Raw genomic sequence first — 23,111 nt, 5'->3', positions numbered from 1 at the left:
GACAGGCGACCATCATTTCACTCCTGGATCTTAGAAACAGTCTCCTGACTGATACCCTCTCAAGAAGGGATCTTACAGCAATACCCCATGCTTCCCAGGGTCAAGTCAGGTCTTCCCTGGGCCCTCCACCATCAGGCCCTGCCCTCTTCTCCAACCCTCTCTCCTTCTCATCCCCAAGCCCCCAACCCTCACTCGGTTGGACAAAACTTCATGGTTCATTCAGTACATGAATCAAATATCTCCAGGTGCCCACCCTGTGCTTGGTACTGGGTGGGACTGCAGTGAACTAGGCAAATCTGGGCCCTGCCCCAGGGAGGCTGAGTCATAAGGGGATTCAGACTCAGATAATCAGATAATCCATCAGATAATCACACCTATCAAGATAATCCAGGTCACATCACTTGGGGACAGGGCCCAGCACCGACGGATGCTCAGCCAAGGCTTTCTGAATGAGTGAGTGAATGAATGAGAAGTAGGTTTGGGGTCTGGAAACCACTGCCTATTTCTGAACAGCCCAGAGAGGTGAGGATATGAAGGATGAGGACAGTCCTCAGACGTCTCTGGCACTAGATGTCATCATGCTATAAGCCTTCCCTCCCTTAATCACATGGGCTGAGCATCAGGGCTACAGGCTGGAAGCCCTGATCTCTGCTCCAGGGCAGTGCCTGACCTGGGGCACCTTGCTTCTACATGCTGCACCTCTGAAACGGGCATAATAATTCTACCTCATGGGCTGCTACGATGACTAAATGAGATGATGGACAAGAAGCGCCCACTCCCACGGGGGCCTGGCACACAGAACAGTGCTTTCCAAACAGCACTTGTGAGACGCAGAGGCAGGAAGCGAGGGTTCGGGGAGATGAAGACACTGGCCCAGGCCCCTCAGCCAGAGAGGCATCAGACTAGACTGCAGGACTCTCTCCAGCTGAGGGCTGGCTCCCCCTTCCCTCTCCCCGGCTGTCCTGGGCTGCCTGGGCCCCACCCTGTGCCAGAGGAAGGAGCTCTGACCCATCACCCGGGACAGCCGGAAATCTACAACAGCAGAAATGGAAATGGGGAAGCCAGGGTTCACCCTGTCCCTGCTGTAGCTGTCCCACCTCCGCCATCTCCAGCAAGCTCTCCCGGCCCAGCTTCCTGCTCCCAGCCCTGCCCCCTCCCAGCTGCCCAGCCCCCAGAGTCATGCTCAGGCTGTGCTGGGAGCCAGAGAACCCTAGGTGCCAGGTCAGGGAGCATGGGGACAGGTCCAGGGACACTAGAGGTGGGTGGCACATAGCCAACCACAGCCCAGCATGAGCCATGCCTGGCAGGAAAGCACAGGACCAAAGATACACTCAAGAGTACCCACCACAAGCACATCCCATTGTGCAGATGGGAAAATGAGACCCAAGAAAAGGCCAGTGACCTGCCCAAATTCCCAGGGCAGACCACCACAGGGTCGAGACTAAATCCAGGCCTCCCTGGTCAGGCCACCCCTGGCCTTTGGTTCCTCATGACCCCACCCCCAGGCTACGGGTCAGAGAGGCCCTCAAATACCCACTGCCCCTCCACCACCCAGGAGGCCAGACCCCACACCTGCTCAGGGCTAGAGGAGCACAAAGGCCCAGCACTGACCCCATTCTGTGCTGCAGCTCCTCTATAGGGACCCCAAGACCTATTCCCCCCCACCCCAGGGAGTTCACAGCTCCCCCAAGGCAGACAGAGTCAGAGGCCATGCTCACCTTCAGAAAAATCTTGGTTTTGCCAATCTGCCAGTCGTCATGGGTGCCCAGCACAGCTTCAGCCATGCGCTGACATGTCCCCCGAAGGTCCTCCTGGGTTGGGGGCGGTGGGGGGGGAGAGGTGCACAAGAGCTTGGGTGGTCCCACCAGTGGGACAGGCCAAATGGTATCCCTTCGAAGGCTGGGGGACAGAGATCTTGCTCCAGCTCTGCCCCTGACTCTGTGTGGCTCCAGCCGGCCCGCCTTCTCTGACCCTCACTCTTCTCCTTAGCTCCATCTGATGATTGTAAAGCCCTCGCCTACAGCCAGGACCCACTCAGCACATGCATGAAGTCCACGCCACGCGAGCATGGCAATGGAAGCTCTCAGATGCACTCCACTGCCTGATCCCAATTTTCCCAGCCACACCTGAGGTGGCCAAGCTGATGTTGTGCCCAGCACAGTGTTCCAGTAAGAAAACTGGGACTTTTGCCCAGCCCAGGGCTGGTACCCTTCCTCCCACCGCCTCTGCCCCCAGCCTGCGTACCTGCTTGTAGGCCGGCTTCACGCCAGGCAGCAACACTCGGTACCGCTCCACAAACTCCACGAAGCTGTAGCGGATGGGGTAGCCGGCTCGGCGGATGCGGATGGTCTCCATCATGCCCGAGTACCGCAGCTGGCGCACACACAGGTGCCGGTCGAACAGCTGTCAGGCAAGGAGCCAAGATCGTCAATGCTGAAGGCTCCCGCTGGGAGACCAGCACTGCTCTGTGTTTTCCCGACCCCAGACAGAGGTCCTGAGAGGCCAAGGTCACACAGCGCATGAGGAGCAAAGGCGGGACCAAACCCAGATCTGCAGTCCAAATCCACCAGGCAGCACAGAATGAGACCCTCACTCGGGATGAGCTGAGTACATTGAGAGCACAGAGGAGAGACAGCCTAATTGGGACATCTTGAGGGGCTTCGTGAAAGAGAAGATTAGCTTTGTTCTAACCCTGCTGACAAAGGTCCACATAGTTAAAGCTATGGTTTTTCCAATAGTCATGTACAGGTGTGAGAGTTGAACCATAAAGAAGGTTGAGCACCAAAGAATTGATGCTTTTGAACTGTGGTGCTGGATAACACTCTTAAGAGTCCCTTGGACAGCAAGGAGATCAAACCAGTCAGTCCAAAAGGAAATCAACCCTGAATATTCACTGGAAGGACTGGTGCTGAAGCTGAAGCTCCAATACTTTGGCCACCTGATGCAAAGAGCCAACTCACTGGAAAAGACCCTGATGTTGGGCAAGACTGAAGGCAGGAGGAGAAGGGGACAACAGAGGACAAGATGGTTGGATGATATCACTGACTCAATGAACATGAATTTGAGCAATCTCCAGGAGATGGTGAAAGACAGGGAAGCCTGGCGTGCTGCAGTCCAGGGTCACAAAGAGTCAGACACAGCTGAGCAGCTGTACAACAACCGTGACAGGAAAGAGTGCTGGAGCAGCAAGCAAAGGCACAGTCATTTCTGTGATGGCCGCTGGGTTGGTGGAGAGGCTGGGAAAGGCCTTTCCAGTCACATGGGGGGATGTGACCAGGTCAGATTTGTGTTCGAGACCCTGCAGTGGGGAGGAGAATGGGAGTGAGGGATTGGGAGGCAGGAGACTCAGGGAGGAGGTCTTGTAGCCAGGTCCAGGACAGAGATGCTGAGGCCTGGGCCCAAAGAAGTTTCGAGAGGCATCTGAGAGCAGGAGAAATGGTGCCCAACTGTAAGGCCCTGGCCTCAATCCCCTGGACCTCCTACCTTAGAGGGCAGCTCGCTGGAGCCCTCTGATTCTCACACCCCTGCAGACCGGATCCTGAGCCCTAGAGGGACTGACCAGCCCACTCTGGGGAATGTTTCCAGGCAGGGGACAGGGGACAGGGCCAGCAGGCGGAAGGCTGACTTCCGCCACCTGTTTCCTCTCCGTACAGGCACTTTCCCTGGCCCAGCACTGGCCTCCCACCTTCCGTCCCTCTGCAGACCCCAACTTCCCCTAGGCCTCCCCTCCTATCTCTGGGAAGTGTCTAATGGTAAACAACACCTCCCAGAGCTGTGGAAGGAGAGCGCTCCTAGCAAGGGGTAGTCCAGGCTCCTGGCTCTGCGACCTCTAGGTCCCAACCTCCTCAAGCTTCCCATCCCACATCTCAAATGCGCGTTTAGTCGCTCATTCGTGTCCAACTCTTTGCAACCCCATGGACTGTAGCCCACCAGGCTCCTCAGTCCATGGGGATTCTCCAGGCAAGCATACTGGAGTGGGTTGCTATGCCCTCCTTCAGGGGATCTTCCCAACCCAGATCAAACCCAGGTCTCCCATATTGCAGGTGGATTCTTTACTGTCTGAGCCACCAGGGGAAGCCCACCAAATCTCAAATATGGGGCCATAAAAGTCCCTCCCTCACTGGCTGTTGAGAAAGTTGAATGAGACTATGGAGAGACAATCTAATCGGTTCTGTTTTGGAAACACAGAAAAGGCTCAACAGATGTTATTCAGAAAAGTCAGAAATGAAAATATTCCCAACCAGTCAGAGGAATCCAGGAAGGCTTCCAGGAGGAGGTAATCATTGGCAGAAGCAAAGGAGAGGGGACTTTCAAAGTTGGGACCACAGCAAGAACCATTTACTGAGTTCCTTCCTAGGCGCCAGGCAATTTGCATGCATCATTGAACAGAATACTCCCAGGAGGTGGGTACAAGCAGTCCTATTTCCATCTGAGAGGTAACTGAGGTATGAGAGAAACAATTAATTCCTCTACAGTCACCCTGCAGGAAGGTGGTTGAGTCAGGATTTGAATCTGCATTTAGCCCACTACTACAGAGTCCAGGCTCTTTTCAGGGAACTGGGCTGTCCCCAGAAAAGAGGAAGTTTGTTCTGTAAGCCCCTCAGGGGGCAAAGTCTCCCAGGGCCCAGTCCACCCTGCTCCCTTGGCCGGGCCCCTCCCATCCCTCAGGCTGTTCCCAGCTGTCTACCCCCACCCCCCATCCCTGCCAGGGCTGCTCACCATGGGCTTCTTGAATTCATTGGGCTTGATGCAGCGCACGAAGAAGGGCTGGCAGGCACCCAGCGTCCGCATCAGCAGCTCCAGCGACCGCTTAAACTGGCTGCTGAGTGTGGGCGAGCGCTTCCTGGTCTCGGCGCCCTGGGGGGATGGACCACAGCGATGGGAGGGGCTGACTCTCGCCCCTCCGGCCCTCCAGAAGGGAAGCAGGAGAGGAGGTCAGCAGTCAGGGCCTGAGAGAGAGCCTCCCAAGGAAGCAGGCCGGTAGGACACGTAGGTTTTCCTATGACCACCTGGTCTGGGCTGGAACTTAGACCCCCTAAATACACCCCCATCTGGGAAGCCTCCCTGATTCTGGGTCCAGGAGCACTGAACAGAGAGTAAGGCGCCCTGGGGTCCCACCCTGGGCACTGAATGACTCCGGGCAAGACACACGCAGCCCCTCTCTAGTCTCTGTCCTCTCTTTGCAGTACAAATGAGTGGCCAGATCTCTGGACAATGGGGTCACCTCTAGAGGCAGGTTAGACAGACCTAAATTCAAACCCTAGCTCACCACCTCTGAGCCCTGTGATTCTAGGCAGGTCACTAAGCAGCACTGGGCTTCAGTTTTCAAGATGGGATAGTGCCATGTACCTAGCTGAGCGGGCTGTGAGTCTGTCTCAGTCAACAGCCACCCAGCAAGGCAGGGGTGCTGCCCGCACCCTCTGCCCTGCCTGTTGGATTAACAGGTCAGCAGCAAGCGGGCGGGGCAGACACACATAAGCCCCCTAAGAAGGCGCACAGCTGGCCTTTGGACGCCGTCCAGCACCAAGGCTAAAGGGCCCCGTGCTCCACTAGCCGCTATCTGCAGGAAGTGGCTAGCGATCCCCTGCACCTCCTGCCCTGTTGGGATCCCCCTCTCAGAGCACTGTGAAATGAGGTGGGGTCCTAGGGGAGAACCTGAGCAACAAACAGGCAGCGGACACACAGCAGAACATCTCAGACCCAGAAACTGGACGTAGAGACCAGATTCGATTCCAAAGCATTTTGACGTTACTGTTTTCCTGGCAATTTCATTGGATGAGAATTTTTTAATAAGTAAATTTGATTGTGATTTTAAGCTTTTATACTTTAAATGAGTTATTGTATCTGATATCCTGTAGCACCACTGGGGATGCAGATATCAATGTGTGAGGTGTGTTGGGTGAGGGAGAGGAACTTATCCCATGCTAGAGTGAGACCATACACCCTGGGACTGAAATGAAACTTGTCAAGAAGTAGCAAATCCTTGTTATTCTGAAATTTGCTGTGTTTTCCACTACAGTGTTATCTAGAATTAGGATGCTCCCAAGAGAAGCTGGAGACTATTTTGCACGGGGGTTGGGTGAATGTCAAGTCTACGACCCACATCTGCCCTAGCACCTAACCCAGCAGCAGCACCAGGTGACCCCCACAAGTGGGGGGAAGCTGTCCAGGTTGGGCTGTACCCAGCCTACATTAGAGGCCTTGCCACAGGCACATGTGTGTGCACAGGGAGTGCAAACACAACAGACACATAGCACACACAGTACATATACAGAGACACACAACACGCAAATGTGCACACATACACACACACCACACACACATATACACAGAGACAGTACATACAGACGCACACATACACACCACAGATAAACACCACACACAGCACACACACCACACCTACACAACACACACACATACACACACATGCACAACACACAAAGCATGAGCACATGTACAACACACACAACACACACACACACACACACAGGGCATATCCTTCTCTGGTTGTGATCAGCACACTGCAACCACTCCTTTCTGGCTTTCCTGCTGAGCTATGAGCCCCAAGAGGACAGGCGGGTTTGCCTTGCTTACTAGCGTGCCCCAGGGCCTGACACAGCATCAGTCAACAACCCTTTGCTGAACTGAAGTGGTGCTGAACTGGTTGCTCACATTCAAGGGCTCCTAGAAATTGTCCAGCTGCTCAGGCCACAGGTCTAGGGGCCATCCCCAGCCCCTCCTCTCTCATATCCAATATGCAGCAAACCTTATTGACTTTACCTCCAAAACGGATCCAGAATCTGACCCTCTTAACCACTTCCTCCACCATCAGCCTGGTCCAGGCTGCCTGCATGGCTCTCCTGCTATTGCAATAACCTCCAAACTGGTCTCCCTGTTTCCGTCCCCCACACTGACCTCTACCCCGCTAGCAACACAGCAGCCTAAATGAGGCTGTTCAAACACCAATCCAGTCATGTGTCCCCTCTCCCAACTGACTCAAAACCCTCAATGGCTCCCCAGTTCACTCAGCATGAATACCAAGGTCCTTTGTAAGAACCAGCCCTGTCCCGCAGGATCCGGTCCCAGTTACCCCCAGCCCTCCACTACCTCACTCCCCACCTTCCAGCCACTCCTGCCCCCGTGCTCTTCCTACGATGCTCCAGGCAGGTTGGTGGCTTATAAAGCACCTTGGGGCTTTGTATTTGCTGTCCTTGTTCCCTCTCCCTGCACTGCTTTTCCTCCAGAATGCAGGTGGTCGGCTTCCTCACCTCCTCACCAACCTCTCCGTAAGGCCTTTCCAGATCCCTCTTCACAACTGCAAAACCCTACCACTGGCTCACCTCCCTCCATTTTTCCCATCTCATATATCACCATCTGACTTATGATAATTCACTTATTTGCTTATTAACTACTTCTCCCTTCTGCTAGAGGGTAAGTCCCATGACGACAGAGGATTTTTTCAGTTTTGTTCACTACTGTGTCCCCAGGACACAGGACAATATCTGGCATATGACAGGCACTCAATAGGTATTTCTGATGGAAGGAAGGCCGTGGCCACCTGGTTTCTGATTTGGTTTTATTTCATTGAGGGGAAAGGTCATCTTTTCCAACATTTGTTGTTTTCTGGGATAATCTGCAGATATTTAGGGATGGGGTAAAAGCAGAAGTGAGAAATCCAGAGGTCTGTGTTAAATGATTCCATGGAGGGGATGTGAGGGGCAGGCACCTGAATGTAATACGATTGGGGCTGGGAGGTCAGTGGCAGGAGATGCCTCCTGCATGAAGAGTGAACCAGCCTCCTGTGGACTCAGCTCCGTGGGGACATGTGCCTTGACTAGGGGTTAGGGGCTCCATGCCCTGGAAGAAGCACCATGCTTTTGGCTTACTGCTCCCCTCCATCAGTAATGATTGGATGGGGCTTCCCAGGGCACCCCAAGAGGCAGACACAAGAGTCAAAAGGCAGAATTCGGGCACTGGGGACCTGCACAGGACATGGGTTTTATCACTGAAAGGATGTGGACCCCCACCCTAAGGAGAACACAGCAACCAGTATTCTGTCATCCAGTAAAATTTGACTCAGCATCCACGCCTCACCAAGCCAGTCTCCTTGTTCTTTTAACAGAGCTATCATTTTCCCAACAAAAACAAAGCATTTTCTTAAGACAACACTCTCACAGACAGCATGGTACAGTGAAAAGGAGCAGGGACTCAAAAGCCTTCACTTGTCCATGACCTTGGCCAAGTCCCAGCCCCTCCCCGAGATAGAAAAGTGAAAGTGTCAGTCGATCAGTCGTGTCCGACTCTTTGCAATCCCATAGACAGTAGCCTGCCAGGATCCTCTGTCCATGGGGTTTCCCAGGCAAGAATACTGGAGTGGGTTGCCATTTCCTCCTCCAGGGGATCTTCCTGACCCAGGGATCAAACCCACATCTCCCACATTGGCAGACGGATTCTTTAGCATCTGAGCCACCAAACCTGGATCAAATCCCTGTGTGTCACCAGCTGTGTGACCTCAAACAAGTACCTTGGCCTCTCTGTAAAGCGGGGACAATAGTAATCACTCATGAGGGAGTTACAGGGAATGAATGAAATGAGAAATATGTGTGTGTAGCTCACAGGCTGGCCCAGAAGAGCAAAAGTGATTGTTATCAAATTGATCCCTGCCATGTTCTAATTCTGTGTTCCAAAAACTCCCTTGGCGGTGGGCATTTCTGGACGCTGCCCCCACCACCACCCCAGTCTCATGCTGGAACCTATCCATGGTTCCTCTGCAAGTAGGTTCCCAGAGTCCAGGGGAAGGAGACTCAGAAGAGGAAACTTCACAGGGAGGTCCCCACAGCCTCCAGGGGCTTGGGAAGAGAGGTAGGAGGACAGGTGGGTTCAGTGGCCTTTGAGGACTGCCCAGGAATGTGTGGGCTTGGCAGGGCAGCTGGGTCTACAAGAGGAAAGACTGGGGAGAGAACCCAGAGTCACTCCTGTCTCACTAACTCTGCGACCTGCAGTGTGCGGGCTTCGGGGTGGGGACTACCGGTGCTGGAGCTTCAGGCACCTGCACCCTCCCTGGCATTGGCCCTATGCTCCTCCCATCAGCCAGCTGGGCACAGTGTTGGCCTGGAGCCAACCCTTGGCAGAGAACCTCTGTCCAGACATGACGTGCCACAGGCCCTGCTCTGCAGCTGTGGCTTTGTGAATTGTGCCAGGACTCTGCCAGGCACGAGACAGGAGGGGGATGCCAGACATGCAGGAAGGAAGGGGGATTCAGCATTAAGACTGAAGGTGAAAGGATGTCAGGCCTAAGCAGAGAGGAAATCGAAGGTAGAGAAGAGGTCAGAGCTATGCTGCTGCTAAGGTCACCCCACATCTCTGGAGCCCAAAGCACCTCGGGAGTTACGCACATCCTGGAGCTGGTTGTCAGGACACACCAAGAATGCTGTCCAGGACCTACGGAGGACCGGGGTAGGGGGTAGCATCCAGTCCCGGCTCCCTCAGATGCTGCGACTTGGAGTGAACCACACACCACCTCTGAGCTTCCATCCCCATCTGCAAAATGCAGAAACCACCACGTGCCTCTCCTGCTTCACAAGGTTAACCAGAGGCTCTGACTGAGTCTCAGATGTAGAAACCCTTCGCAGGGCCTGATGGGAAGAGCAGGCCTTGATACCTCCAGAGACTCAAGGGAGCAGAGAACTCGGTAGACAGGGTTTTGGGTCCCACCCTGGGCCCCAGTACACTGGGCAAGTCTCATCTCTTTCTCTAGGACTCAGTTTCCTCCTTTAAGAAACTGAGATGCCTGCAGTCCACACAACTCAATAAACAAAGATCAAACCACTCCACAAACCACTCCACAAAAACACACACTCCACAAAAATAAATGAAAGCCAAACAACAACAACGGCCTTTTCCCCAAGCCTCAGTGCCGCGGGGGCCAAGGACACAGCCCAGTCCCAAGGGCCGCTGAGGCCTCTCACGCCATCCTCCGTCCCCGACTGGTGTCTTTTACCTTCGCAGAAGCTGCTGGGTGGCGGAGAGTGCCCGATGAATAACCACAGAGAAACTACAACAGGAACCAGAGCGCACAGCGGCGGCGAGATGGGGTGGGGAGCAAGGAGAACGTGGTGGGTCAGAAAACAAGAGGGCAAAATCCACCAGGGAAAAGGGACGAACCTTGGGGCAGCGGGGCTTCTGGAGTGGGGTCCGCGGGGGGGCAACACAGGCAGCTGGACAGGCACAGAAAGGGCCATGGCTCTGCCCTCCGGTGAGTCCCTCCTGCACTCTCCAGGAGGCCATGGGACAGGAGGAAAATACAGAACAAAAAGACATACAATCCAGCAGGTAGTCCACCAGACTACCATTCCAGGGACAAAGAAAACACCAAGGTTGGGAAATTCTCCATCCCCCGTGTGGGGTCCAGGGATAGTGAAAATAGGCTTTTGCGTCTGTTTCTCTCAACACCCCCACACCCATCCACATCCTAAAGGCTGGACGTTCCCCCTTCACCCACACTCGGTTAGTGGCTAGAGGGTTGGGGAGAGGACCCCAAAACTGAGTCCTAATCAGGCTCTGCTCTGCAGCATCTCATGTGATCCTTCTCTGGGCCTTACACCCCACCTGCACCCCCTAATTAGTACAAGAGGACCAGATAGGAGGATCTTGGAGGCCCCCCAGCCTCTCCTGGAACCCAGCAAAGCACTGCCCCCACTGTGTAGCCAGAGGAGCTCAGCTGAAGCCACTAGACAAGGGGATGCCTAGACACAGGCCTGGCTTCTGGGGGCCCTGCCTGCCCAATGAAAGCCACACCTCCACGTTACCATGGCAACATCGGCCTGGAAGATCTGCTTGATGAACTTGTTCCTGGAGGAGTGCACCAGCTGGATGATGTCTCCATGCAGGGTGTCCCGGTTCTTCTCCAGGAAGCCTGGGCAGCACCACAGAGCAGTTACACATTGCAACTCCATCAGCCTCCCCCCAACAAGACACCCCCTTCCCAAAGCCACCACGCCTCGTCCACAAAGACCCTCAAAATCCCCCTAGTTCAACCACATCCACTTTACAGTGGGGGGCTCTGGGGCCGAGAGAGGACAGTGGCTTGCCCAAGGTCACAGAGAAAGCAAGAGGCAGAGCCAGAGCTAGAACTCAGTCTCCCCAGCCACACACTGCCCCCCTCTTCCAGGCCTGGACAAAGGGAAGGGCAGAATGTCTCAGTCCTCAGGAGGGAGTGGGGCTACCTTTCCCACTGAACCACCCCAATGCCTGAAATGCTAGCTTTAGTCTTTTGAACAAACATGAGATAGGCTGGGGCGTTGGACCCTATGCTGGGGCGTGGGATCCTTTACTGGAGTGCTTGCACCTGGACAAACCTCTCCCTGAGCAACAGAAACAAAGAAGCTATGAGACTAAAAATAACTGCACCCCATGTACAGCTTGGGCAGTTATGAACAGTAAGATACAAAAAGGCTACAAACCAACTACCATTTAGTCATGAGACTAAAAATAACTGCAGTGCATGTACAGCTTGGACAGTTATGAACAGTAAGATACAAAAAGGCTACAAACCAACTACCATGTCTGCTTCTGCTGGGAGCCAAAGCAGGACATTGCCTTGGAGCCCTGCACACAGCACCAAGAGTGTGAGCAGGCCACGCCAGCCACCCCTCCAGCCTGACCCACCTCACCAATCCGCCCCTACCCTCACCTCATTTAAGGAACCAGTCTGCCCCCACTCAGGGAGCCAGCAAGGGGACCTGTTTCTTGTTCGAGCTCCCTCACTCCCTCATGCTGCAGCACAAGCCTCAGTAAAGCCTTGCCTGAACTTCTTGCTTGGCTTTTATCAACTTCTATGGATTAAAGAGTCCAAGGACCCAGGTTGGTAACAAAGGTGTCAAAAACCTTCCTTAAGTGGGTCCCCTAGGAGAGAATGCAAGTTCGTCTGGTACCAGCTAATAGTAAAAGAACGAAAGTAAAAGTACCTTGATTTTGGATATTGCCCTCACAGCTGTAATGCCCACAACTTCCCCTGTATATGTGGGACAGGTGGAGATTATCTTCCCCAACCCGACAAGGAAAAGAAATCAGTGTTCAGAGAAGCTAAGCAAACTAACACCCACAGCAAACTGCGGGCAGAGTTAAGACCTGAGTCTAGGAGCCCAGGCACCAGTCCAGGAGGCTCCCTGCACCACACAGATTCCAAAGAGGACTGCCATTCCCAGGCCTGAGGATTTAGGAGCTGGTTAATGGGGTCCTTGATAGGGTGGGGCAGAAGATGGGGTGCCTGAGGAGGAGGAACTCTGCAGAGAAGCAGCACCCTTTCCCCCAGGACTCAGACTGCCCTGGCTGGTGGACAGCACAGAGACCCAGTGTGGGGCTGCCCACCTGACATCTGGGGACGGGTGAGCTGCAGGAGGCACCCAGTACCAAAAGTGGGGCTCTGAAGCTAGGATGGAATTGTAGGGCCCTAATTACAGCATAAAGAAGGCTGAGCACCAAAGAATTGATGCTTTTGAATTATGGTGCTGGAGAAGACTCTTTAGAGTCCTCTGGACTGCAAGGAGATCAAACCAGTCAATTCTAGGGAAAATCAACCCTGTATATTCATTGAAAGGACTAATGCTGAAGCTCCAATACTTTGGCCAACTGATGCAAAGAGCAGACTCACTGGAAAAGACCTTGATGCTGGGAAAGATTGAAGGCAGGAGAAGGTGGTGGCAGAGGATGAGATGGTCAGATAGCATCACTGACTCAATAGACATGAATCCGAGCAAATTCCAGGCGATAGTAGAGGACAGGGGAGGCTGGCGTGCTGCAGTCCATGGGGTCACAAACAGTTAGATGTGACTTAGTTGACTGAACAACAACAAATTAAAGCTCTATGACAGACTCACTATGGAGCCCTAGAGAGTCCCCTTCTGGGCCTTATGTTCCTTATCTTTTGAATGAGCATGATGTTCCCATGAACTCTTGCTTCTTTTTGGATCACCTAAACCACTCATGTTTTAAATAAAATGCTGAACTAAAACAGTGCTTTATGAACAGAAAATGCCGACAGAATTGTTAAAAGTAGCTCAGAAATGATTAGTGACCTTAGGCAAGTCATTTCCCTCTCGGGGCCTCAGTTTCCAAATCCATAAAAGCAGATGAGTCTTCTATTCCCTCCAGATCTAATAATATTTTACAATTTTATAAGTGAGTAGAGTTCACTCAATTCTCATTTTCATATCCCCAGCAACAGTATGAAGTATGAAGCCTGGTCAATGAATGTTAGTTGAACTGAACTGAAAACACCCTCTCTTACTCTAAACAACAGATCCATTTGTTTACCCAACAGTCCTTCAAACTTAACGCTGGATTCCTACTTTCTAACAGGAGGGTCAGATCTCACATCTGCTATTTTAAGGAAGGCTGACGGCCTCTGATCCCATAACTGCTGCATGGCTCACTCTCTGCCTTCTGGACCAAATCAACAAGGAAGTGTGAAACCGGTGGCTCTCTGCTTGTTGAGAATTTCACTGACTTTGGCTGTGGGAGGGACCCTTCAGGACTGAGGGCAGTAGGGCAGACACATCCCACAGCTGATGCCCACTCAAGGTCAGCTCTTTGCACCAGGGTGGGAGGGGTGGCGTTGGCCAGGGCACTCTGCGGGCTTTTGACAGACCATGTAAGAATTCCAAAGGGAAAAACTTAACTATGTTCTGACCTTCTTCCTCACTTTTAGCTTTAAAAGGAGCCCAATTATATCTCCCAGGAGAAAAGAAGATACAAGTCCTTCAAAGACCAAACTCGGTCTTGTTGCTCAAAGACTTTTGGTGGCTAACTGTGCTGGTTCTAGATCTGGCTTTGCACCCAATAGGCTGTGGGATCTACAAACTAACTGGTTCTACAGTTAACTGCTCTTTCTGAGCCTCAGTTTCCCCTTATGTGCAAAAGAGTGTTGAGCCCATACAAAGAACTGAAACCAGGGCTAAAGAAGATACTTGTACACCCATGTTCACTTGGACTGCAAGGAGATCAACCCAGTCCATCCTAAAGGACATCAACCCTGAATATTCACTGGAAGGACTGATGTTGAAGCTGAATCACCAATACTTTGGCCACCTGATGCGAAGAGTCAACTCAATGGAAAAGACCCTGATGCAGGAGAAGATTGAAGGCAAAAGAAGAAGAGGGCAGCAGAGGATGAGATGGTTGGATGGCATCACTGACTCAATGGATGCTCAATGGATTGAGTTTGCTCACTGAATCTGAGCAAACTCTGGGAGATAGTGGAGGATGGTGAAGCCTGGCATGCTGCAGTCCATGGGGTCGCAAAGAGCTGGACACACCTTAGCGACTGAACAACAATGCCCATGTTCACAGCAGCAACTATCCATAGCAGCCAAAAGGTGGAAACAATCCAACTGTCCATCAACAGATGAATGGATAAATAAACTGTGCTCTGTGTGTGTGTATGTATATGCAATAGAATATTATTGTTATAAAAAGGACAAAATTGTGACACATGGTACAACATGGATGAACCCTGAGGGTATTATGCTAAGTGAAATAAGCCAGACACAAAAGGATGAATACTGTATGTTTTGCTTATGTGAGGTACTCGAATAGTTAGATACATAGAGACAGAGAGTAGAGTAGAGGTTATCAGGGACTAGGGGGTGAGGGGAGGACGCAGAGTTATTGTTGTGTGCATACAGAGCCCCTGTCTGGGGTGATGGGTAGACTCTGGAGAGTGGTGGCAGTTGCACAATACCGTGGATGTAGTTACCGCTACTGAACTGTAAACCTAAAACTTGTTAAAATGGTTAATTTTATATTACATATATTTTACCAAAATTTTGTAAACTCTAAAAAAAAAAAAAAAAAAAGCACTGAGCCCAATGTTTCCTAACATCCCTTCCCTCTTTGTATTTCAGCACTCTGGTGTGTCTGTCCTGGGCTGGAGAAGGGGAAGGAAGGGAGGGAACACAGGCAAAGAGAGACAGCCAGCCCCAGGGGGCCCTCCTATACCTTGACTCTCATAGTAAACGATGCCTGCAAAGTGGTTGATCCCAAACTGGGTCTCGTGATTGTTCTTGGGGGGAATGTAGTTCGAGTTGAGCTTGTGCTGGGAGTTGAGCTTATGCAACATGGTGGTGTCCGTGCCCTGTGGGAACCGAGGAGCACCCAATCAAGCTCTCCCTCTCCTCCCCACCCCACTCTCCACCAGGCCCTATTGTCTCTCCTGCCCTCTGTCTTTTCAGCCCCCTTCTGTCTTTCCCAAGAGCCTCCCTCCCTTTATTTATATCCCAACACAGGAGCTCTCTGGGCCTCCATTTCCCCATCTGTGAAGTGGGTGAATTGGAATTACAAAACCTTGAAAGTACATCCCAGTATAGAAAATCTATTTCCCAAGATTAAAATCAAGCAAGTATCCCCTCCCTGACTCCAAGACATATTCTGTGCCTGGAGCACCTATTCTGTGCCAGTGGCACACTTGGATCTTCATCGTATGGGGTGAAGGAGTCTCATCTGCCCTGCCCTGCCCCAGGCCCACCTTGGGGAACTTGCTCTCCTCATCGATGAGGGAGATGATGTTCATGGGTTTGTTGGCGATCATGTCCAGGGCATCCTGGTTGTCTGTGAACTCGATGTGCAGCCAGTCAATGCTCTCCAGGTCATACTCCTCCTGCTCCAGCTTGAACACGTGCCGCACGAAGAACTGCTGCAGGTGCTCATTGGCAAAGTTGATGCAGAGCTGCTCAAAGCTGCAGGGAGGGGGCAGGGGACAGGGGGGCATCAGGGGAGGGGGTGGGGTGTTCAGGCCCTGCCTTGCCACTCAGGGGTGACCCCAGCCTGGTGTTCAGTGTGCCCCTGGGATTTTCGGTCTCCAAGGTGGAAAAGTATTGTGAGTCCAACCTCCTCCATGATAGAAGAGGGCATGGAGGCCCAGCAAAGGCACAGCACTTGCCCAAGGTCACTGAGTGAGTCAGAGGAGAGTTAAGGATGGACGACCAGGCCCTGGGAGAGAGCTGACCCAATGGGCACCACACCCCTGGCAGAGCACCCAGGAGAGGAAGAGCCACGGCACTGGGGAGGCGGGCCTCAAAGATTCAAAGCATCAGCAGATATGGGAAGGGGGCTCACAAGATCTGGCAAGTAGGGCCTTGAGGGTAACATCTCTGAGCCACCAACTCAGCACTCTCCCAGGTGACTGACACTTCGTGTGTTCTGGGAAGGGGGAGGGCTTTGAGACACCTGAACATTATAGAATTAAAGTGACTTACCAGGGGTAACATAGCTAAAAAGTGGGGCAAGGCCAGCTGCCTCTAGCCCCAGCATTCTCCTGGGCCTGCTCCATCCATCTGCACCTCACATGGCCCCCAAGAGGGGTGGGACATCAAGCATGGCCAAGACCCCCATCTCAAACATTGCTCAGTCTCAGCCTCACTTGCTTTGAGGCATCTTGCAGCTTGGAAATGGACCAATGAGCAGTGGGGAATAGAGTGTCACAATGGGGTAAGAGCCTTTGCCCCACCACCACACTGGCCTCAGCTGGCCCAGGGTCTGGAGAGGATGGGGAGGAAGGGGAAAGGCCCCCAGGATGTCTGGAGTCACATTTTTCAACAGCCTGGAAGAGTGTACTTGGGACTAGCTAAATGCAGCTTAAAGGGAGAGATGTGATCTGTAAGTCCACACTTTAGAAGAAAATTCCCACAAGACACAGCCCCACGTGGTACCTGTTTACTGCAAAGTTCTCGAACCCAAAAATGTCCAGGAGACCAATGGACCGGCGAGAGTTCTTCACTTCCTGGGAAGGGGGCTTATAAATGGCTGCATTGATCTTGTCCACGATCCACACGAAGAGCCGCCCGTAGATGCCCTGAATGGAGAGGCAGCTGCAAAAGTCACAGCTTCCCAGGGAGACCGGCCAGACGGAGACCCTCCCTGGGCCTCGGAGGCCTCACTCCAGCCCCTTCCTGCTGCAGGAAACCCCCACGTTTTTATTCCAGCTGTTCTCTCTGCCTGGAGCACCCTCTCCTGCCTGAATAACATCTGCTTGTTTTTCAAAGCTCTATGGAGATATCAGCTCCACCAAGAAACCTCCCCTTCCCTCCCCTGGAAGTTTAGGCTCCCACCCCTCCAACCATCTCTGTCTCCCCTGCAACTCTGTCTCCAGGGTCCCAGAGCCCAGTACGGGGCCTGGCACGGGGCAAGGGCTCAATGGACGACAAAATGTCAGGACTGGGGGGCCTCCCCACCTGGCCCATCCCCTCTGTGGGGTCTTCTTTAGAAGGAGAGACCAGAGAGGGTATCCACAGGGCTGGGAATAGCACAGCAGACTGAATGGCCAGCGAATATGATTCAGCGTGAAGCAGGCCAGGGGTGGAAGGCCTCAGGTCACCAGAGCTGTTCAGGCCCTTGAAGAACACAAGTCCCAGCCCCTTGTGGGATGGACGAATTGGGCTCAGGGGGAAGGCAGACTCTTGTCCAGGCCCCAGAGGGCCAGTGGCTGAAGCTGGACCCAAGGGCAGAGCAGGGTCAAGGCTGACATCCCTCCAGCTCTGTGGGCTCCTCAGCTCCTGCCCATCAACTACCCAGCCTCTCGTGGGGCGAGGAGAGCAGACGGCCACTCCACCTTGACGAAGGCATCTCGCACGTCCAGCGCCTGCTCCCTGCTGAGCGGAGTGGACACTGTCTCCCCGCGAGTGATGAGGGTGCGGCTGGTCAGGCAGCTCATCAGGTCTCGGGGGTTCACCTGGTGGGGCAACATACAGGCGCTCACTCAGCCCCCTGCAGCCCGCCCCTCCCACGGCCACATCTAGAACCCCTCCCGCTTTCCAGTCAGGCCTGGCCCAGCCTGCTCCCTCCACTGGGAAAACCCTTCCCCACAGCCCACAGCCCAGTTCTCCCCAGTCGTCAAAACCACCCAAATGCCTCTCTCCTCCACAGCCCCTTCCCACCCCAGGATGTCACCTGTCCCTCCAGGACTGGCTCCCCTGGCTCAGGCTCTGACTTTATTCATCCCAGTTTTCCAACTCAAGGCAGAGGCTAGTATATATTTACTAGAAGACTGACTGACCCGCTCAGGGCCCCCAGACCCCCTCCCTCTCCAGGGGCAGCTGTACTAGGCTTCCACTCCTCCCCTGGGACCCGGTGCCAGCTCAGATCCTGCACACAGCTGGGTGGTTCTCAGTGTTGAACTCCCAGGATTCTCCAAGCAGAGGGCCCCAGCCCCCTGAGCCAGAAGTCAAAACCGGTCCCTCTGAGAGAAAGAACAGCAGACGGGGACAGCAGGCTCTCACTGACCTCCAGCAAGGACGCGGCTGTGGCCAGGGACGGCGAGAAGAGGACCTCGCAGGCATCCAGGTTTTCAAACGTGCGGTCTGTCAGCGGCACCAGGCACAGCGTCAGGCAAGGGAGGTGGGGGTGGGGGACAGCCTAGGGCAACGGGGTGGCTCTGCCCACGCTCAGGGGGACTGGCCTGTCTACGGAGGGCACCAGCACCACGATTAAATGCTTTTCTGGGCTAATAGCCGTCTGACGAATGTTGTCTCCGTGAGCCATGGGCACCATGAGAGCAGGAAGCAGGAATGCCCAGCATCTAGCCCCCTGCCTGACATCCAAGTAAGCAGACCCTGGCAATCATGCCCCCCCACCTCCCGTGACCCCCACCCCAGATGCCCAGAGTAAGCAAGGACTCCTGACACAGGCCTGGTGAACTTGCCTTGCTCTGGGCCTGACACCATCCGCCCTTCCCCAGATGTGCCCTACTCTGTCAGGCCTCAGGACCTTTGCACAGCTCTTGTTTCTGCTCAGTGCACCCGTTCCCCATGTCTCTGTCTTTCAAGACTCATTGGACTGTGAGCACCTTAGATCTGGGATCATTCATTCATTCACTGAGCAAACTTTCCTAGGGCTCTTGCTCGGTCCAGGAACCATGCTGGACACCAGAGCAAGAGCAGAGTGGACCCGGCACCTGCCATAGCCTGGCACCACCTCCCAGCCTGGCACACTGTCAGTGCTCTGGGAGTGCTGGACGAGAGAACGCGTTTGCTTCGCTGCCTTCCCTCCTTGCTAGAGGTGGCCGCTGGGCCCTCACCCTCATACTGCAGGTTGCCCAGGTGCAGGATGGCAGCCAGCAGCTTCGAGATCTCCCAGTTCTCCGTGTCCGTGAACATGAGCACCTTCATGGCCGAGCGGATGTTGGCATATTCCTGGCTGTCCTCGCGGCCCTCACAGGTTACACAGTTACCCTGGTGGCAGGAAGTTGGAAAGAGAGGAGCAGGAGGGTGTCACAGAGACCATAGGTTACCCCCAGAGAGGCAGTGCCTGGGCTGGGCCAGCCTGGGTTTCTGGGCACTGACCTCACCTAGGACTCCTCCAGAAAATCTAGAAAGCTTGTGGCTGGGCTTCTCAAGAACACGTTCTGCATCAGGGGAGCCTGGACGCCCCTTCTTCCCAAGAGTGAGAGGAGCCAGGTCACTGATGCCAGGCCTGCCACTGCCACCCTGCCCTGCAGTCACAGCACCAAGGCCTTACCATGCCCCTCGCCCCCTGTGGACACACACTCTCAGGGACTTGAACCCCTCACCAGGTGCAGCCTGGGGTGGAAGGTGGGGTGGTGACTGTCGACAGGCAGGGTGTCAAGGGGTCTGCCCCACTGTGTGTGCCTATGAGACGTGTGTGTGTGTGTGTGTGTCCAAGTGTGCCAGCCAGCTAAAGGAAGTGTCCAGGAAGGCCCGTCACCTACAAGACACACACACCTTTGTTGTCCCATATCCCTCAAGTGCTATAGCCCGTATTTGTGTCCACGCAGCTGGCTAAGCTTGGCTCTAGACAACCAGGCATGGGCTCCTCCCAGGGCAGAGGAAGGCAGTGCCCCCCCAAGCCAGCCTGCTGTGTGCATGGCCCCTCACTGGCACTGAGTGGCAGCAAAGGCCTCTGGCCCCCTTATCCTTGGTGGCCAGACCCCAGCAAGAGGCTGGCACCAGGGCCTGGCAACCAGCTAGCACCCAAGGCTGAAGCCACATCAGCCTGTGCTCCACAATCCTGGGGGGAGCCTGGCAGAGGTCACAGTCTCCACGACCTCAAAGACGGAAGTTCCACAGAACATGTGTGCAGGCAGGGCCTAGTGTGTAGACACGCAGGCACATGCGTGTCTCTGTGTCCCTGGGTCTGGGACACCTACACATTTAGGAATGTGTGTGTCTGTGGCGGGCTTCCCAGGTGGCGCTAGTGGTTTGGACCTGCTGCCAAGGTAAGACGTATGAGAGATGCAGGTTCAATCCCTGGGCCAGGAAGATCCCCTAGAAGAGGGCATGCCAACCCACTTCAGTATTCTTACCTGGAGAATCCCATGGACAGAGGAGCCTGGCAGGCTACAGTCCATGGGGTCACAATGAGTCAGACACAACCGAAGCATTATTACTAGTATCTGTGGCAAGAATTCATCTAGATGGATGGGGGAGCAAGTGTGTGCCCACATGGGGAACACGCTTTATGGTAGGCTGGTGCCCATCAGAGGATGAAAAAAAGCCCACAGAGAAGTTCCCACCCACCAGGCCTGGAGCTGGGGAGGGGCTGGGACAGGTGTCCCCCTCCCTGGGTGCCCACCTGGGCCTCACCATGGCCAAGTAGTTATAGTCCGTGGCCTGGCCCAGGCCCAGCTTCCTCTTCTGCTCCTCATTCATGCCCTCCAGCATGCAGTAGAACACGTGGTAATTCCTTTCATCCGGGGCCTGAAAACGTGGGCACAAGGTGTTGGGGGATGGGAGGGCAGGACGGCCATTGGGCAGCAGACAATCAGACTATAAGCAGTTCACTGTTTTAACAAGTGTCTTTCATGAAAAAGTCCCCATGGGTGGGTTTCCTGATGGGATCCCAGGACCTGAGGCAAGCAAGCAGGAACACAGGGACAAGCAAGGCTATGCAAAGTGCACCCCATACTCCCCATCCCGAGTCAGGGGCTCCTGTGCAGGGGCTCAGGCCCACCTGGCGACAGACTCGTGACTTCTCCAGCAGGTACTGCTCGATCCTGGCGCCCTCAATGGCGCCCCGCTTGTTGAAGTGGATGTCAATGTACTTCCCGAAGCGGCTTGAGTTGTCATTGCGGATGGTCTTAGCATTCCCAAACGCTGCAAGGGTCATGGGTCATGGGTCACGGTCAATGTCAACTTCCCCCCTGCCCCACAGCCACCCAGCTCCTCCCTGAGAGCCCCAGTCCTACCTTCCAAGATGGGAGTTGCTTCCAGCACCTGCTGTTCAATCCACGAGTGCTGCCCACTGATGGCCGCCAGGAACTGCAGGATCAGCTTCGTGCTCTCTGTCTTCCCTGCCCCAGACTCCCCACTGCAGAGGAGACACAGGCAGAGGTGGGACCTGTTACAGCTGCTGTCCCACTCCAGTCAGCTCCTCATCAGTAAAATGGGCTGAAACTAAGGACCTTTTGGGGCTTCCCTGGTAGTTCAGATGGTAAAGAATCTGCCTGCATTGCGGGAGACCTGGGTTCAATCCCTGGGTTGGGAAGATCCCCTGGAGGAGGGCATGGTGACCCACTCCAGTATTCTTGCCTGGAGAATTCCACAGACAGAGGAGCCTGGTGGGCTACAGTCCATGGAGTTGCAAAGAGTCAGACATGACTAAGTGACAAACACTTCACTTTCAAGGACTTTTCAAACCTGGGGAAGGTAAAAGGAGCTTGGTTAACTTTCCTTCCCCTCCATCCATACTGCCATACTGCATGGCATTAACTTTGTCAATGCTCTGTCAATTAAGCATGTCAATGCTTTGTTCTTTTATCCTCTGCCCAAGAGAGAATAGGAGCCTGGGATTGTAACTGACCATAATTTAACAGGAGCCAGCAGTAAGGTTGGCATCGAAAGCTAACATGAGCTCTAGTGACATTAATAGAGGTATAAGGCCTGGGAAAGGGGAGGTGATTCTCTATATTATGAGGCATTAGCAGGAGCATAGAGCAGGAGTTCTAGAGGCTGAGCCTGGAGCGCCATGCTGGTGCTGGGTGCCCACCTGATGATGCAGCACTGGTCACGGCTGTTGCGCTTCATATTGAAGTAGCAATTGTCAGCAATGGCAAAGATGTGGGGGGGCATCTCCCCAATCTTCTTGTTGGTATACTGGCGGATGTGTTCCGGCGAGTAGATAGAGAGCAGCTGGTAGGGGTTCACAGCCACCAAGATGGAGCCCGTGTAGGTCTGTGGGCAACAAGGAACAGAGAGCTCATCCCTTCCTATGTGGGGGAGCTCTGATTCTAGAAAGCTCTCAGGCTCTGCCCTACTCCGTCCCTCTGGAAGGCAGAGCACTGGCTTTGGTGTTGGAATCCTACCTCCCTATGAGCTGGGCGGGGGGTGGGGTGGGGTTGTAGGCAGAGGGCTTCAGGTTAGCATTGGGGCAGCTCAGAGTAGGTGCTTAGAAACATTTGATGAAAGGAGGAAGCGGGGGGTGAGGGAGGGAAGGAGGGTCTTGAAGCCTCGATTTCCTTATCTTTATCTGTAAAATGGGTATAATATAACTGTCTATGAAGATTAAAGAAGATAGTGGACTTTAAAATTCATAGCACCCTGCAGGTAATCCTCAAAGGCTGACTCCCACCTTTGCCTCCAAACCTTGCACCTCAAACTATGGGAGTGAAATTCACAAACTGGACCTTTCCAGAGTGGAGGAGATGGGTGGGTGAGAAGGGAATGGAATGAAGCCATCAAGAGCTAAAGGGGCTGGGTGGGCTCCTGTCTCTGCAGCACTGCCCCTGCACTCTGGGGAACAGAGCACCCCCAGCTACCCCAGGCGGTGTGGGCACAGGGGCCAGACACACCTCAGAGAGCCTTCCGGGGGTTTCCCTCCTCAAGCTCCTTGGTTAGTGCACCCGGGTGCAAAATTTCCTGCTGCGGACCCAGATCCTGCCACACAGGGGACAACAAGGCCTGGTCCTCCTGCCTCTAGGTCACAGTGAGGCCCTCAGGGGTTACTTCTCCTTCTCCACTCCCCACCGCTCCCCCCTCCAATTATAAAAGGTCACGCACAGCCTATCACTGGTGATGGCTCTATTGACATCTGAGCCCAGATGGGCTGAAGAACGTTGTGAGTATGTAGGGAAGGGATCTGCCTCATCCACCCCCTCCCACCTG

General features: G+C 54.0%; 1 protein-coding gene across 1 annotated transcript in view; it reads right to left on the bottom strand.

The window, feature by feature from the left end:
* MYO7A (myosin VIIA) overlaps positions 1–23,111 on the bottom strand; it is a 104,213-nt gene that overhangs the window by 51,282 nt on the left and 29,820 nt on the right. Inside the window, exons 5-18 of the mRNA XM_055549164.1 lie at positions 21,997–22,181; positions 21,197–21,318; positions 20,962–21,104; positions 20,595–20,708; positions 19,070–19,223; positions 18,277–18,353; positions 17,606–17,725; positions 16,707–16,849; positions 15,524–15,734; positions 14,998–15,133; positions 10,809–10,915; positions 4,720–4,857; positions 2,245–2,403; positions 1,719–1,811 (exon numbers count right to left, since the gene is read on the bottom strand). Of these exons, the coding sequence (XP_055405139.1) occupies positions 1,719–1,811; positions 2,245–2,403; positions 4,720–4,857; positions 10,809–10,915; positions 14,998–15,133; positions 15,524–15,734; positions 16,707–16,849; positions 17,606–17,725; positions 18,277–18,353; positions 19,070–19,223; positions 20,595–20,708; positions 20,962–21,104; positions 21,197–21,318; positions 21,997–22,181 (1,902 nt within the window). The remainder of the gene's footprint in view (positions 1–1,718; positions 1,812–2,244; positions 2,404–4,719; positions 4,858–10,808; positions 10,916–14,997; positions 15,134–15,523; positions 15,735–16,706; positions 16,850–17,605; positions 17,726–18,276; positions 18,354–19,069; positions 19,224–20,594; positions 20,709–20,961; positions 21,105–21,196; positions 21,319–21,996; positions 22,182–23,111) is intronic.

Source organism: Bubalus kerabau, chromosome 15, assembly GCF_029407905.1.
Source record: "Bubalus kerabau isolate K-KA32 ecotype Philippines breed swamp buffalo chromosome 15, PCC_UOA_SB_1v2, whole genome shotgun sequence".
Lineage (NCBI taxonomy): Eukaryota > Metazoa > Chordata > Mammalia > Artiodactyla > Bovidae > Bubalus > Bubalus kerabau.
Note: the sequence above shows the minus strand (reverse complement) of the source record. Positions and strands in the feature narration are given on the sequence as shown.